The sequence below is a fragment of the Crinia signifera genome, chromosome 7 (genome assembly GCF_055691185.1).
Source record: "Crinia signifera chromosome 7, ASM5569118v1, whole genome shotgun sequence".
NCBI lineage: Eukaryota > Metazoa > Chordata > Amphibia > Anura > Myobatrachidae > Crinia > Crinia signifera.
In genome coordinates this window covers 178,203,818-178,221,777 of record NC_139223.1, presented here as the reverse complement: position 1 = coordinate 178,221,777, position 17,960 = coordinate 178,203,818, and the positions used below count along the sequence as shown (strand labels likewise).

The 17,960-nt window shown below is 46.1% G+C and overlaps 1 protein-coding gene across 4 annotated transcripts in view; it reads right to left on the bottom strand.

The window, feature by feature from the left end:
• Positions 1–17,960, bottom strand: part of VWC2L (von Willebrand factor C domain containing 2 like) — a 122,756-nt gene that overhangs the window by 101,305 nt on the left and 3,491 nt on the right. For all 4 annotated transcript variants that reach the window (XR_014450850.1, XM_083154493.1, XM_083154492.1 and 1 more), the window contains exon 2: positions 4,109–4,563. Coding sequence is in view for 3 of the 4 variants with exons in the window: in XM_083154493.1 (XP_083010619.1) it covers positions 4,109–4,498 (390 nt within the window). In the remaining variant the exon portion in view is untranslated. The remainder of the gene's footprint in view (positions 1–4,108; positions 4,564–17,960) is intronic.

Here is a 17,960-nt window from a genome sequence, read left to right as displayed (position 1 = left end):
GTTACTCGGCACAACTCTGCGCTACTCTGTGCTACTCTGTTCCTTTAATCAGTCTGTAGAATGACGGAATCCATATCGAACATAAAATGGCCAAGAAGCCGTTCCAACACTTTATCCATCTCCGGTCATTTATCATAGCTCCAATAAATAAAGCGCACATCAATATTTAATAAACACAGAACATTTCTAAAGGTCTCACTATGATGTGATCAGAATGATAAATGATAGATAAAAGGAGACTCTACAGAACTTTTATAAACTGGAATTATCCTCTGGCTGACTTCTAACGTCTGAACTTTCTCAACACTTTGAAAACAGTGTCTGCCCTCCATCTATGAGTCCATATATTATACAGGAAGTGATCCACGGATACCATAACTTCAGTGGCATAGCTGAAGTGTGCTGACCGGTGGAGAGGAATTGGCTCACGTGGAGGCTAGGATTGTTATAAGTCCTGGTATAGACCCCACATGGTCTACTCACTGTACGAAGGCCTGCGCTGCCAAGGCGGCCTAGGGGATCAATGTACTGGGACAGAGAGTTTATGGGGTACCATCTTCTCCTGCCTATAATCTGCCTCTGTGTGTGGCGGAGTCAGTGGGGAGCCTGAGCCTAGAACCACGGTTCTGCTACTGCCAACCAGGCTAACATAAATAACTCTGTAGCCTGTAATCCTAGTATTCTACATTATTGCTATTATTATTATTTTAGCATCATTTTTTTAAGGCGTCACAAAGCTTCTGCAGCACCATAAAGGGATATACAATTTAAAGGAAAACATGAAACATTCGTGGTACTAACTGGTGGACAATGTATGGACAACAAACACAAAAAAACTAAATTTTGACAAAAGCAAAAGGTCGACATGACAAAAGTCGTCACCTGGTCTTTTTTTAAACCTTTGGACAAAACTAGGAAGAACATGGACTGACGGTGGGAGTTGGGGGACAAGGGAAGGTGAGTCATTGGCAGGAGAAGACAGTCCAGAACTCAGTGAGCCTCTACCCAATAGAGTCAGAGTCCCTGAAAGGGACTGAAAACCAGGAGACATGGAGCACTGGAAGCCACCAAGATGGTGATATGAGGGAAGGAAGGAGGAGGGCCCTGCCCTTGGAAGCTTACATACTAAGGGGGTTATTTTGGTTCACTCTTTCTGACAAATTCCTTCTTAGATGGATAAAACCATGTGCACTGCAGGTGGCGAAGATGTAACATGTGCAGAGAGATTTAGATTGGGGTGAGTTATTTTGTTTCTGTGCAGGGAAAATACTGACTGCTTTATTTTTACCCTGCAATATGGATCTCAATTTGAAGTAAAACCCCACCCAAATCTAACTGTATCTGCACATGTTACATCTGCTCCACCTGCAGTGCGCGTGGTTTTGCACTGCACAAAGTCTATTGCACCACCGGGGAGGAGGGAGCCCTCACGGAGCCGGCACATGCTCCCACTCCTCTCTTACACTGCCGCTAACCACATCTACCACTGCCCTGTACATTCCCGTTACCTTCCACCTCACTCCAAACACTCTGCGGTAAATTTACAAAGATGGGAGTTATATTGACGATGGGATGTTGCCCATAGCAACCAATAAGATTATATCTATTATCTTCTTGAAGGTGCTAAATAAATAAGAATAGAAACCGATTGGTTGCTATGGGCAACATCACATCTTCAATAGAACTTCCATCTTAGTAAATTTACTGCAATCTAATGAACTGTGTGCAAACCGGCATCTTTACTCGGGTATGACATTTACTGTTGTTGCTGTTTGTGACCTCATAACACTTCTCATGGTATCTGTTGTTCACCACAATGTATTAATATACTCAGTCATGCTCCAAAGGACCACATACGACTTCTGTAAGTTTCGATTAACTATCTCCTGCACTATTTACCCTGCACAGAAACAAAATAACTCACACAAATCTAACTCTCTCTCTATACATGTTACATCTGCCCCACCTGCAGTGCACATAATTTTGACCATTTTCCGAACAAATTTGTACTGCGATCAGATCTGAATAAGGCCCTATGTACAATGACCTCTCCTCAGTTTTATAGTTGCCCATGCCCATAATTTCCTGATTATTTGACAACGTCACCCATTGGGTTTTCTCACTTCCTGGCCACCGGCCAAGCCACTCATGTCCTGCAATTTCTGCATCCCTATGCTACTGACACCACCAATCTAACTCTCTGTGCCTACTGTAACTTCTTTCACCACACAAATGTATTTTTGTAGTACAGTATAATGACATCACGCAAGCTTCCATGGCAAAGCTTAAATCCATCCAATAGATCATCTACCGTCTTCCTTTTGACACCAACAAATTGCTAATCTAGCCTACCCAGGGCCGGTTCTACCACTAGGCAGCTTTAGGGTGCCAGGATCTAGGGGGGCGGCACCGAGTCTGAATCCTGGGATACAGTCAGTCAATTATGACTGTGCACTGCAGAGCTCCAGTGGAAGAGCAGCGGTCACACTAGCATACCTCCCAACTGTCACGATTTCCGCGGGAACGTCCCGATATTCGGGGACGTTCCCGCGTCCCGCCCGGGGCCGCCATTGTCCCGCGGTGGGGGGGACAGTTGGGAGCCCCCCCAGCATGCCGAGAATAGACGCTGTGCGCATGCGCACAGCATCTATTCAACGCCGACGAGCGGCAAAAACGGGGGCGTGGCCGGAGTTCGCGTCACCCCATGATGCCACGCCCCCTTTTCTCGAGACCACGCCCCCTTTTGGGAGGTATGCACTAGGATCCCGCTGTGAACCGAACAGGTGTTGCTGTACATGCAGGTGCCCCTTCAGTTCTGTTAGTCCGGAGGCTGGCCTTTCCAGTGCCTCTGGGAGTTATAATCCTGAGGGGGCTTTAGGTTGATGTTTTGCCTAGGGTGCCGAGAAACGTTACAACGGCCCTGAGGCTACCCTACCACACTGTTGTGCTCCTCACTTTCCCTGAGTTCAACACCCTCCATCAAGAAATGTTTTCTTGCCAGATCATCATCCACTTAATGTCCCACTAAGTGGTTTCTCACCTGAAGACTGTGTGCTCACACCTATATTCCTCTTGAGTCTTCACCTATGCCCTCAACCCCATTCCCTCCCAACTTATCAACTCCCTCCCTGCCGATTCTTGTCTTCACCCAGCTCTATACAGTACTTCAACCCGACCCTCTTCACTGGCATCTACTATTCCATATACTTTCTAAACACATGCAGAGGTCTCCTATGCTTAATAAACCATTTACTGTACAGTATATCTCTCCAGCAACTGACCCATTTCTTCCCCCTCCTCCTTTACTAACAGAGATTACATATACATCAGAGACAAAATCATCATCCCCTCAAATCTAGTCTTCCACTCCCTTATTCACCATCAGTTCTTTCTCTCCTATTACAAAGGGACAGGTCTTCGCATGACTCCATTGATCCCTTTGAGTCTAATCCCTCTCCGCTACTCTACTGTGTTCGCTGCCAACGGTTGCTTGGACTTTTTTAGCCTCTTCAACTAGCCCCTTTCCACTGGTACTTCCACGTCTGATATCAAACAGATGATCTTTTCTCCCTCTCTCAACCCAACTTCTCTCTCCAGCTGCCAAGTGGCTTGTTTACAACGGCCTGACCAACTTTCTCTACTTTAGTCTCATCATGCAATCATGATTTCCATCTACTTTCCTCAAATAAAGTGACCATCTCACGTCTCCCTCTTTCTGTTTATCCTTTTCTTCTCTACCGCATTTGATAACGTCGACCACACTCAATACATGCTGCACACCATCCCCAACTCAAAAACCTCCTAGGTTGAATGATAAAATAGGTAAAAACCAAAAGTACTCACCAGAAATATTGGTCCTTATCTCTTTACAAAGCAACTACTGTGCTCAATGGGAAGTGCGGTCAACTGAAATACCAGGACCATGATAAAAACTATGTAAAGTAATAATGTAAGATTTATTTTTATAAATGTATACCTTAGTATTAACATGACACAAACATCAATAAAAATATCACTCCAATTATAATAGTCTTCTGGAAACCTTTTGCTCTTAAATTCCATGAGGCCTAGAGATAGACATTATAAAATATGAACCTAGACCCCCTACCTTAAACTCCTCCAGGATTTTGTAACTCTTTCCATGATATTCACAAAAGTTTTTGACTTCCTTACACTCCGGGCAACATCCATTGTGTTCCACCTTAGTGCATTTGGGATGGATTTTGGGGCACTCCGGCTGATCACACACAGGTCCATCCTCCGTACAGACACAAGGACAGTTAGAGTGACCCGGGAAAAACCTCTCCCCCAGTTTATACACAAAACCACTATCGTCCACGCAGCCCTTTCCCCTGTAGTCATCAAAGATTAAGTTGTCATTGCTAGAGGCCTGTTCTCCTTCATCGGCAGGATAGTCTTCTTGGTTGATGGAAGCAGATGATGCTGAAGCCATGATTGCCAAGAGAATCATGGAGGCTACAGAAATATGTAGAGCCATCCCCCAATGTCAGGCTCAGTGGGTGCCACTCCTCTAGGAACTGGATCCAGCCGCTGCCATGAGGTCTGAAAGCAAAAGGAGGAGACAATTGAACATGAAGAACAAAGGGACTGGAGATGCAGAAACGGACAACCATTGATTTTCTGGCGTTCCTTTGCATATTACAGTATGTTCAGCTTATAAAACAGGACAGAAGACGCGTGAAATAAACGTTAACAATTTTCAGAGATGTTTATTGTAATCAAGTCTTAAGGGGGATATCAAGCCTTGAAGAAAAAGGGGCCGATTCACACAGCCTAGCGAACAGGTCTGAATCAGAAGGTACCATCCAATCAGCTTCTGACATTTTTCGTAACATAGCCTGTAAAATGGCAGTTCATGTAGAAGCTGATTGGTTGGTACTTTATCTCTTTCCACGGCTAGATACCTCTCTCCCAAGATGTTTTTGTAGAAATTTAAATAGAGGCAGAAAGTGGTTTCAAAAGCTGCCCCTGAGTTTAATGCACGAGCTGTGTTTATTGCGGTTTATAGGAACAATAGTATTGTGTTCAATCTAGCACCTTGCAGCTTTAAAAACCCATGCAGTTCCGCTTTCCTGCCTGCAGTGTCGCTCTCTGCTGTGGTGCTCCTAGCACAATGTGGTCACAGTGCGGAGAAACAGACCACACTGTGCTAGAAGCACCAGAGAGTTACAGTAGGAACTGCACAGGTTTTGAAATGTACAGAATGCTAGAATGAATGGTAAGTGTTTCTCATATTACAATGTGGGGCCAGCGCTGAGGTGCGGCTGGTGCATTATCGTGCAACATATTCAGCGTACTGACCGATGTGACATCACTGATCTTTCGCGGTCAATCATTCGGTCTCATTGGCCCATTTCAGAAGCCACTAAGCAGATGTTCTGGCATTAGACATGAACATGATTATCCAGCAGATTCAAGGGACTTGGATATCACTGCTGTGCATCCTGATCTGCAACCTCTGCGGATTCAGTATTGAATCCCGGCGGTCGGGATCCCGGCGTTCAGAATCCCGACGCCGGAATCCCGACAGCCGAAATGCCGACAAGGGGGGGACGTGGATCGCCCCCCCCCTTGCGGGCTCGCTGCGCTCGCCACGCAGCGGGCCCGGTGCCTCGCTACGCTCGGCACACTAATTTATTCTCCCTCCAGGGGTGTCGTGGACACCCCAGGAGGGAGAATGTGTCGGCATTTCGGCGGTCGGGATTCCGGCGTCGGGATTCTGAACGCCGGGATCCCGACCGCCGGGATTTTAACTGCATCCCACCTCTGCAGTCACTCATATAAAAGCTAGAGATGTAATGCAGGGTTGTTGTGCATGAGGCTGTAACTAGGAATAAAGAGGCCTCAATGCAATGCTGCGAGTGAGCTGTATTTCCTTCTCTCCCTGCACAATACTGCTGTGTGACTGTCCAGGGAGCTGTAAGCGGATGTACAGCAGTGAGTATACTAACAGCATACATCTGCATGCATTAGCCTAGGACACTGTGCCTTAGAAATGATACTGTCCTGTGTATAGCAGGCAGCAATACAGTATGCGGCAGTGGCAGACAATCGTACAAGGTGCCCAGGGGCAAGATAAATATTGGCCGTGCACCCCCCCACACACACACACACACACACACCACCTTATATAAATATATGTATGCATGTGTGTGTGTATGTATATATATATATATATCTCTTATATATTTGGCTACATCTGTCACTCAAAGTGTGTGAGTGTGTCTCTAACGCTGGGTGGAGCCTCTGACTCACATGACTGACTCACATGACAGAGAACCATCCCAGTGAGCCCACCACAGTGCCAGACACCCTCTGCCTCCCCATGCTACCCAGGAACCTACTCCAAAGCCACCAGGTGAGCGACCCCTGCCACCCTCCCTCCCGCGATTCGCGGCGCCCTCCCCTCCCGCGGTTTGCGCACCCCCCGACCCCCCCTCCCGCGATTTGTGGCAAAACACCCCCCCTCCCGCGATTCGCGGCACCCCACCCCCCCATGACCCCCCTCCCGCGATTTGCGGCAAAACACCCCCGCCCCCCCCCCGAGACCCCGCCTCCAGTGGCACCCCCCGCGACCCCCCCATCCACGATTCACGGCACCCCCCGCGACCCCCACCCCCGGCCCCCTGACCCCACCTTCCAACGATTCTCGGCAACCCCCCCGTCCCCGCGACCCCCCTCCCGCAATTCTCTGCACCACACCCCCCCCCCATGACCCCCCCCTCCCACCACCCCAACTCCCCCGCCCCCCCCCCCCCCCACAATTCACGGCAACCCCAGGATTAAATGGCACAAGCAAAACACTGACATGGCTATGGTCGACAATGAAAAAGGTTGACATGAGTTTTTGAAGATTTATTTTTAATTTTTTGAATGTTTTCATATTCATTCTCATGTGTCGACATGGACACCAGTGAAGTGCCACACTTATATCAACATTTACATGTGTTGACCTTTCTGTGTTTATTTTTTCTTGTGGCGATTGGCGGCACCCCCCATGAACCCCCCCCTCCCGCAATTCGCGGCAACTCCCCCACCCCGTGACCCCCCCTCCCGCAATTCGCGGAACCCCACCCCCGTGAACTCCCACGATTCGCGGCAGCCCTCACGACCCCCCCCTCCCGCGATTTGCGGCAACCCACCGCGCCCCTCCCACAATTCCCGGCACACACCCCCCACCCCCCCCCCCCCCTTATGCCCACACACCCCTATCACTGCCCAGCTTCCTGCTCTCCTGAACCGTAACTTCCACCACTGGGGAGTCGCTGACGCTGTTTTGCCCACATGCCCCTATCATGCCTCATAGCCCAGCCTCCTGCTCTCATGCACCCTAACTCCCACCCAGTAGGAGGAGACACTGACTCAGGGCCACCATCCTGTACTCCTGTACTGCCACGCTGGACCCCCACCCACTGGCAGAAGCTGCACAGTGTCTCCCACCCTCCTCTTTAGTCCCCCTTATGCCCACACACCCCTATCACTACCCAGCACCCTGTTTTCCTGTGTCGTGACCTCCGCCAGTGGGGAGCCGCTGACTCAAAAACACCCTACTATACTATTGCACGCACACACACACCTAAACAACACTCACACCCCCCCCCCACACCCACAAATGTCACTGTACCCTCCACACTATCAATGTACATCTTACTCTGTAACCGCTTTTTAATTAAACAAAACAATACACACCCCTTCCAAATCATATGCTCTCTATTTAACACATTTCACCTATAACTCAAGTTGCAATACAGGCCATCTTTCATACAATTCTAACCATATGTCTCACAATACAAACGTTCACAAATTAAGGGGGCGCAGCCCCTTACGCCGGTGTGAAGAGCGCCTATAGGGCGCGATGAATCACCTAGTATATATATATATGCACACACACATTTATATATGTATAGAAGAACAAAACAGAAAATATTTGTATGAATCTTGTTACTTTGCACCACATTTATTTTCTAAATACATTATTATATATTGGAAACAAATACATTGCTTCGCAGTCACACCCAGGATTAGAACCTGCGACCTGTCTCACTGGAGGATGACACCTTATTGATAGAGAATATTTGCTCCTGCACTGTAATTATGCAGATTCTGACAATGGGGGTTATTCTGATTCACTCAGAAAGGCACAATCACTCTCTAATGGACAACAGCATATGTACTGCAGGTGGGGCAGATGTAACATGTGCAGCGAGAATTAGATTTGGGTGTTTTATTGTTTCTGTGCAGGGAAAATACTGTCTGCTTTATTTTTACACTGCAATATAGATATCAGTTTGCAGTACAAATCCCTCCCACATCTAACTCTCTGCACATGTTACATGCAACTGCAGTGCACATGGTTTTGCCCATTAGAGAGTGATTGTGCCTTTGCGAATGAAACAGAATAACCCCCATTTACAAATGTTAGTTCAAATACAATGACTACTGTATTATTTATAACTATGTAGGGGATGCAGTTTAAATCCCTGCGGTCAGAATCCCGACGCTGGAATCCCGACCGCTGAAATCCCAACACTTTCTCCCTCCAGGGGTGTCCACGACACCCCTGGAGGGAGAATAAATCAGCGTGCTGAGCGTAGTGAGGCACCGGGCCCGCTGCGTGGCGAGCGCAGGGAGCCCGCAAGGGGGGGGGGGGGTGATCCCCGTCCCCCCTTGTCGGGATTTCGGCGGTCGGGATTCCGGCATGGTGGTTTAAAGACCACCCCAGTGTGAATTATGTCATTGATCCCCGTTTCTATGGTCACTCAAAGCCAAGGGCCTCAGTTTTTTTTATTCAATATTTTGTTGTAAATTAGTTTTTATGCTGCTTTTCGCATACATTTTTACCCCTCCGCTGATTTTTCCCAATCTGAGCTTTCTAATTAAAGTATATCCTGGTACAGTTATTTCCCAGTCCTGGTTTATACGGCATCATGACTCTGTAACTGGCACAATATCCAAATAATCTCTTAGTCAGTATTGCAGTTAATTCAGGGATTTTGGGGCTGATTTATCGCCATCCACAGATGTGGATGTGCTGTGATTACATTGGGTTTACAGTTAACTGTCACATTTAAGAATCCAGAAAATAACAGACCACGTTGTCTCTTTGGAATTCACAGATTTAAGGTAGGGTTTGGTGTTTCATTATGTCATACCCATAAACAAGTAAGGAATGGGGTTACACTAGGTCTTAATCCGGTCAACTATTCTACCATACACGTAGATATAAATGTGAAGATGTGCTAATTATGTGGGATCATGTAAACTCCACCATTATATAACACAGCTTTATTTATTTGATGTGAGATTATGCATTCTGTTTTGCTTGTTTATAAGTAACACTACAGGTTATATGTTATATATATTAAAAGGAGCACTTTACAATACTACTATTACCACTCCTAACAACAAACATTCTTACTGCTCCTAGGTCTGCCACCATCTGAGCTTCCAGTAACCTGGGCCTCTCCAGTTTTATCATCTTTGTTCTTTTAATATTTTATTTCAATAAACTGCTATCCTATGTTTAAATGTTAGTTCTATTATTAACATAATATACTTGATGTATTAAAATATAAACAGACAGAGATTTTAATTTTGTTGTATGTAGGGGGGCCCCAAGCTGACCTTTCGCACCAGGGCCCATGAACCCTTAGCTACGCCCCTGGCCACATTCGCTGTTATTGCCCTGGCATTATGTTTATTGTATCTGTCACCTTGTCACGTCCAGCTGACCGAACGCTGCCTGTTCTCTTTGCAGCGGAACACAGGGCTGGGGGCAGAAAGATCCCTTGAAGAACGGAGTGTGATGGAAACAGCGGGGCTGATTATGATTTGGAATCATTGGAAAATGCAGGATTCCTATTGGGGGGTTTCCAATTGCCATCCACAATAGCCCAGTCTGCAAACATTGGAGCAAGTGCAGGAGTCTGGGGGAGCGGTAGAAGAACCCAGTAATGTACATTAATCTGCTCATTGGCCTTTTTATTCACTGGATCAGTGGAGTATTTATAATGGGTGCAGTGTGCGTGGTGCTGTCACTGGGGGGCCCACACTGCACACATGGCAACCATTTTTAAAATACTTACCCCTCCAGCGTTGAAGGCAGCAGCGCTGCCGGAATCGACGAAAAAATTACCGTGGTGCCTTTTTGTCAGAGTTCCGCACATGTGCAGAAGAGTCTGAGCCGTCTAGTGCTAAACTCTACTGCACACTAGTGTGGTGGCCGGGAGAGAGGAGGGGCCAAACAGAGGAGCTGCACACTGACCACCTCCTCTCTTAAAGCACCTCTGTACTGGATACTGTATTGAATACAGTATTAGTTTCTAACTCATATGTGGTCTATATATTTCATGCAGGGTAAACACTGTCTGCATTTGCATGTAGCCGATACTCCAAATCATAATAGTTATAATAATCTCTACAATATAACATACATAAATTTGAGGTTCATCACATAAGTTTGGCACACCAACCAAGACCAGGTGTCCCGGACTTGAGGTCTTCTCGTCATGGTTGGTGGTCCATATTTTTGGGCAAAATTATGCTCGGTACTACAAATTTACAGTACTGTATGTTATATTGCAGAGTTTACTATAACGATTCTGAATAGCAGTGTTTAGTGTCTTTTCGGGGGGGGGGGTTGTGTGTGTGGAACTACAAGTCTCAGCATGGTAGCACCTCTATGTTTAGAATTAGGGTATCCAGTCCCAGGGATTCAGTATGAAATCCCGGCGGTCGGGATCCCGGCGTTCAAAATCCCGACGCCGGAATCCCGACCGCCGAAATCCCGACAAGGGGGGGACGTGGATCACCCCCCCTTGCGGGCTCGCTGCGCTCGCCACACAGCGGGCCCGGTGCCTCGCTAACCTTGGCACGATAATGTATTCTCCCTCCAGGGGTGTCGTGGACACTCACGGAGGGAAAAAGTGTCGGGATTTCGGCGGTCGGGATATCGGCGGTCGGGATTCCAGCGTCGGGATTCTGAACGCCGGGATCCCGACCGCCGGGATTTAAACTGCATCCCAGTCCCAGATAGCCTGCAAATAGTACACAATTTTATTTTTACGCTGCAATTTAGATTTCAGTTTGGAGCATACTTGCTTACCCTCCCGGAATGGCCGGGAGGCCCCTCGGGAAGGGGGGCAAATCTCCCACATGCCCCCAGACCCCGGAGCCGCTGAAAGAAATGCAGAATTTTGTGGGTCCATGGCAGGACTAAAATTACACAAATCGCATCATTTTAGCCCTGTCCCCTATCTCAAAGTTTGCGTGGATGGGGGGTGGGGCTTTGAGTCGTCAGCCTTGTCCCCGCCCACCGACCAGGAGATTCATCTGTCCTCTCCAGGCTTCTCCTGGTGAGGCAAATTAAAAAGTCGGCAAGTATGGTTTAGAGACACCCCTCCCACATTTAAACCTCAACACGTTACATCTGCCCCATCTGCAGTGCAGCATGGGTTCACCGAGATGCACAGTTACCTGCTCTGTTCTGTATGTTGCTATGGGGCCCACACAGTTCTGGTCACGCCATTGGACCTAAGGATGACTCAATGAATATATTAATACCTTATTTACTACAGTAACCAGCAGTACACAGAGGGCCTTATTCTGGTTAGGTCGGTGAAACGTACGTACGGTCTGTTTCACCGTACGTTTCCCGTACACGGACGGTGAGCGTAAGTCCGCCCACAGAACAGCCACATACGAACGGTCACAAACACCGACAATGGGGAGTGGCGTACACTTGAGCGTACGCCACCGTATACGGACGGGTCTCCTCTTAGACACCGTTAACTGGCGTACAACAGAAGGTACGCCACCTTATACGGACGGGTCTCGTCCGTTTTCACACCGACATCTTCCGTATATCTGAGCATACGCCACAGTGCACGGATGGGTCTCACCTGTTTTCAATGGAAAACTCAGCTTATGTCACCGCTCGTGAGAGTGAGCGTACGTCCGTGCACGCTGGCATACCCTTCACATATATGGCACCGCAAATCTTGCCTTTCAACGATAATTAAGACAATTAATTAATTATTCTAACTGTTATTCAATAATTGTTTTCTATTAACTCAATTGTCTACCTTAATAAACAGCCTAATAAAACAACATTTTAACCCTCATTACATGTATATTTATTATGTTCTAATGTTGCATTTTAATCACTATCTATGTGTTCCCACATTGGTTTTACTTTCAAATAAAGTTATGTTGGTGTTACAGTGAAAAAGTTGACACATGTCGACTTCTGTGAATTGAGTGTCCTGCTTTTTAAAGTATACAAAAACACTTACTGAATGTGTATAAATGTTTAAAAAATAACTACCTTGACATATATAAGCAGGTCTTAGAATAAATCTTACCTACAATTAAAACAACCTTTACATGTAGAGAAGTGTAGAAAGATAAGCTTCCAATGTGTTTGAGTACTGTGTGTGGCTTGCAGGTAGTGAAATAATGGTTTGGACTTAATAGACTGCAGCATTGCTTATTTTTGGCCCAAAATGTTCGTCGATCGAGCGGTTGTAGTACCGTACATTTTTGGTGCACACCCCTGTGTACGCTCATGTTTACGCCCCGTTTTCCTCATTATTCCGGACGCTCCCCTAAAAACGCCCCCATGCCGCCCACAATGACCGTACTCTTGCGGACAGGTTTTTTCGCACGGAGAGACCCGTCCGTGAGCGGTGTGAGGTCGCAGCACATGCGCATTGCGAAAGCTACGCATGCGCAGATGAAAAAAAAACCCGATCCGCCCGTATACGGTCCCCCCCGTACCAAGCAGAATAAGGCCCAGAGTGTGGATCACGCTTGTACTGCATATACAAAGTGAAGGGAATAAATTGGATATATATTGTCACATTCTGGGCTTCGATGTAGATGAATGACTGTCGGATTTAAGGTCAAAGACGTTCCGCAGAAGGCACATTTAGGTTTTTGGCTGTAACATAAACATGTTATTTCATTGTGTGGCAATGCATACATCCCACCCACTAATACCATGTTCTCACTGCGAGTGAGAAATACACGGCTTTTACCCAGCATTAAAATGCCGGGGACTGCCGCGCTGGACCCCCGTTCTCACTGCAAGGCAAATTCCAGGGTGAAATAGTTCTACCCGGGAATTTGCCTTTAACCATGGGTTTTTCTGCAATGTGAACGGGTCAACCCGTGTCTGCATACCCGGATCTCAGACACGGGTAAAAAGAAGGGTTTTACCCGTGTATGAGATGCGGATATGCGACCCGTTCACACTGCCAAAAATCCTGTGTTAAAAGGCAAATTCCCGGATCCACCTGCTAGACCCGGGAATTTGGCTGCAGTGAGAACGGGGTATAAATAAAAATGATTTATGCTGTGTTCTCATTGCCGCCCCTGCAAAATCCCGGGTTTTTGTTCCCGTGTTTTTGGCGGGGCACAGAGCATCTTAGCTCTACAGACCCCATTCATACTGCACCTTTGACCCGGGAAATTCCCGTGTCTGCCCCGTTCACACTGCTTCCCCTGGTATGCCTGCCATCAAGTGTGTAGCATCTAAGAGCAGCTTTGATTGGAAGTTTGAAAAGTATGTTTGATTGGCTGTTTAAAAAGCAGCTTTGAGCAATGCAATGAACTTGCTTTTTTGCATTTTGTGAGAAAAACCCGGGACTAGCCTGTTCACACTGCCACACACCCGTGAATTACCCAGGAAAACCCTGCAAAAAACCCGTGTGTAATTCCCAGGGCATAACACCCGGGAATTTCACAAAGACCCTTTCACACTGAGACAGGACACGGGAAATTACTGCTTGCCCTGGCAAAAACCCGGGTTTTTGCGGCAGTGAGAACAGCGTATAAATGTCCTTATAAAATTCTATATACTGTAGTTTGTAATGTATATACCTTTATATGCTACAGGTTTTATTGCCTAAACTCCTTGCAATGACATTGTGTCTTGTACTACTCCATCATTAAATGTATCTCTGACAGGTCTTACCTCCATCTCTTTACCATACACCGATGTCTACGCATAATATTCAACACATTAAATCCTGCGCACAGTTTTACACGACTAACTCATTTAATCACCCCTTATTAATTATGAATATGATGAATTATTGAATAAATTACAAGTCTCCTCCAACAATTAAGGAGAAGCGGAGGGACATCTATACAGATTCACCCAACTCATACAAAAATCGTAGAGACAAGTGATTTTATTTGTGGCTCTGTAAGACAAACCACTGACATTAATTCCGGTCATTCTGACAATCTGATGGTTTGTAATCTTGTCTTTGTTAATAAAGTTTAACTTTTTTTTTAAATCAGATGCTCGGAAGCATCAATGAAAGTAGATGTCCAGCAACATAGCGCTGTAATAAGGGCCACCGGCACCCTGTCCTGGCCCCACCTCCTTTACATGTGATGTCATGCACATGGGGCGGGATTCCCAGCACCCAGAAACTACAGCAGTCTCCGGAATCACTGTAGGGTTACTACTGCTGCTCTATTGGTGCAATATGTCGTTCCATGCACCCTGCAAGCCATAGGCGCGGGCAATTGGGTGGCGACGGTGCACCCGCATATGCAAGCAAGGGGATGTGTGCGCTTACACATCCGATTGCATCCAACCCTATTGGCGAAAAATTATTTGACGGGGAAATTTGGGTTGGGTCTGAATCAAGGCCGAAAGTACCAGCCAATCATCTCCTCTCCTTTTTAAACCACAGACTGTAACACGGCTATTAGGAGCTGATCGTTTGGTACTTTATCTCTCTTCACTCGATCTCTTTCAGAGGTTTGATACCTCTCCCCCCATACTGCCCTAATATTTGTATTGACGGTATAAATATGATCCTTTGCTTAACTTTCTGACCAGCGACTCGGAAGTCAAAAGGTTTGCGGATATTTCTACAAACCCCTTTTTATCTTCTACTGTATATTCATTGTTAATTTTCACCCCGGAATGTAATAACGCATTTTTATGCCTTAATAAAATATATTTATGTTGTGTTGCAATAGAGCCGGCGGTAAAAGTGCAGGAACGACTTTCCAGGAGAATAACTTCTTCAAGAACTGCAGGGTGAAAAAAAGTTAGTGTTGATTATAGTCACCGGAGAGGACTTCTGAGTCCCACGTGGGCCTGTATGACTCAGTGGGTTTGCTATTGTAATCACCCGGCTGTTAAAAGGAAAAAAAAAAACAGATGAACATCAAAGAGAAGGATTTCTCTTGAATTCTGACACATAAGATATATCACGGACACATATATATATACTGTCAAACAAAAAGGATTCTCAGTTCCACAGCGCACTGTCAACCGCTGCTGGGTCGCTAACCAGGAGCACCACTCCTACAAATATGAATCAGAAAAACCAATAGAGGATAGTTTCCCAGCGCTGGTCTATTCTTATAGATGATATCCACCCGATGTTACAGGGTCCTAAGGTATGCAACTAATGGGACCACACTGACCTTGGTGTTGGTCCCTGTGTGCAAAACAAGGTTTCTTTAAAATGATAAAAAATGTTTTCCAATACAAATGAATAAAATAGAGTGAGGGACAGAGAACTCCAGAAAAGGACCACAAAGCAACCTTCTCATCCGGATTGAGCTGGAGAACAGTGGGTGGGACCGATGGAAAGGAACTGTCTGGGAGCTACCATGACTCACTCTTTACACACCAACGCGTTTCAAATAAGTCCTTCCTCAGGTTGTGAAGAAGGACTTATTTGAAACGCGTTGGTGTGGTCCTTTTCTGGAGTTCTCTGTCCCTCACTCTATTTTATTCATTTTGTATTGGAAAACTTTTTTATCATTTTTTAATAAATTACCCATGCTTGGATATCTTGGTGTCCGGCACTCGCCGGGTGGGGTTCGGAGGACTTGCAAGGCTGTGAATTTGCAGCCTTGTGAATCAACCAGAACTCTCTCCTATTGTAAAGTGCGACGGAATATGCTGCACCATATAAGAAACTATTAATAAATAAATAATAAAGTAAAGGTAACTTTAAGTGCAGGAATATAATCTACAGGAAATGTACTGTGATTAAATGATGTTATACTTGTTCAATTAAATATATTCTTACAGAGCCTATTTATCAGCTCAGATTTAACATAAATCAGACTAAAAACGGCAGTTTAGCGGCGATGAAGATTGTTGATTTTTGGGACTATATCACATTTATTAGCAAATGGGTCCCTAAATCTGAAACGTAGAGTATACAATAGGGGTTGGGACAGTGACATAAACATGGGCAGTATTACTGCACGGTCACAGCTAGTTTAAACAGACACATATGGGTCAGACAGTAACTCGGCACTTGGTACTGGCCCCTGCCACTCCACCATCTGCGAGCCAGGGGCCTTGGTATATACTCAGTCCTATTTTATTCCCTACTTGAGAACCCAATTTCACAGTGACTGTACTAAGCTAATGGATTGAAGCGCTCGCAGTAATAACCAGTATTTGTCCAATATTTACTAGTGAAATGCTGATATTTGGGCAGCAGCTGATCGTCCACGACTGCCAGTTGCTTCCCCAATTTGATGCCAGCTCTATAGAGGATCTGAAGCTTTCAGCCCCAGTGCACACAAAGACATTCACTCACTGAAGCCAGCTGCAGATAACCAATCTGCAGTCTGAGTGTTGTGCTAATGAAGCTGCCCTATCAGGGAGCAGCCGCAGTCTGAACTTGCCCTCCTCTCCTCTCTCATCTTCAGTTGTATGTCTCCCAGCCTCCACTCCACACACCAGGGAGTTACACGTCTGAAGTACAGAGATTGCCCCAAGCTAGCTGAGCCCTGGTGACCCTAACCAGTCCACCAGGGCCTTGCCAGTGCTGTTCCACAGACTGATCACGTACTGCATGGATAACACCTTCTATGGAAATCCCAAGGGCCTGCTGCTGGCTCTATCATTGTTTTAACTGCTGGAATTGCCAATGTAAAATCCATTACAGTCATCTTTAGTTCTAGAGGGGTTAATATATTGCTGTAACAAGAACTGTGCTGATGAATTGCTATCTGAGATACAGATAGGAAAGGTGGGAGAGTGCTATCACCTGTTCTGCTGGTGAGGGTCTAATTTGGGATGGGAGCTGCTCCTATGCCCAGTTCATAAAGAATGACCACTGTGGACCATCACCTGGTTTGGGCGAAGTGACACTTCTTACGATGGCAGTTATTTTATTCAACGGCTGCCACACTTTTAAAATTCTCAGCGGTGTTCTTATGGCCCAGTAGTTAACCCCTCCAGTACTAGAGGGGAAATGGTACTGGAACCATACATAGTATGTTTATGGCAATATTTGCTGGAAGGTGTGGCTGGTATGTATGATAGTATTTAATTGTCATTATTATACTGGGGGGGGGGGGGGGGAGATAGAGAGATGGGGAAGGAATGAGACAGCAAAATTCTAGGGGAGGCGACGATGGGTATTATGAGGAAGGGGGGAAGCATTTATGAGCTGGGAATAGTTAAAGATACAGAAAATGAAATAGAAGAGTTTTCAATGTAGACCTTCACAGTCAATCTGGATTGACTGTGCCAACCAGGAGATATTAGTCCTGTCCATCCCATAGGTCTCATAGAATGGCCTGATATAATATGGCCTTTACATCTTCTGCAGGTCACTTTTACCATATGCAGTAGTATAGGGTGCAGCGGGTATTATGCTATTATTGAAATGTCACAAGGTTGGAACGGTGTGAGCCGTAACTTGTCACACATTGGGATAATATTATATATGTGAGGGATATTCCAGAAGACTTTTCCAATGATCAAAGTGGAGGAAAGCCCAACAGATTATGCTGGCAGTATACATGTGAATGGTAATATATAATGTAAATAAGTACATGTCATTGTGGTCTGCATAGAGGGTAATTTCCAGGGAGGGCGCGGGGCAGATGGAGACCCCAGTAGTGTTTTTAGTTAGTTGGAACCGCGGTTTAAGCTTGGG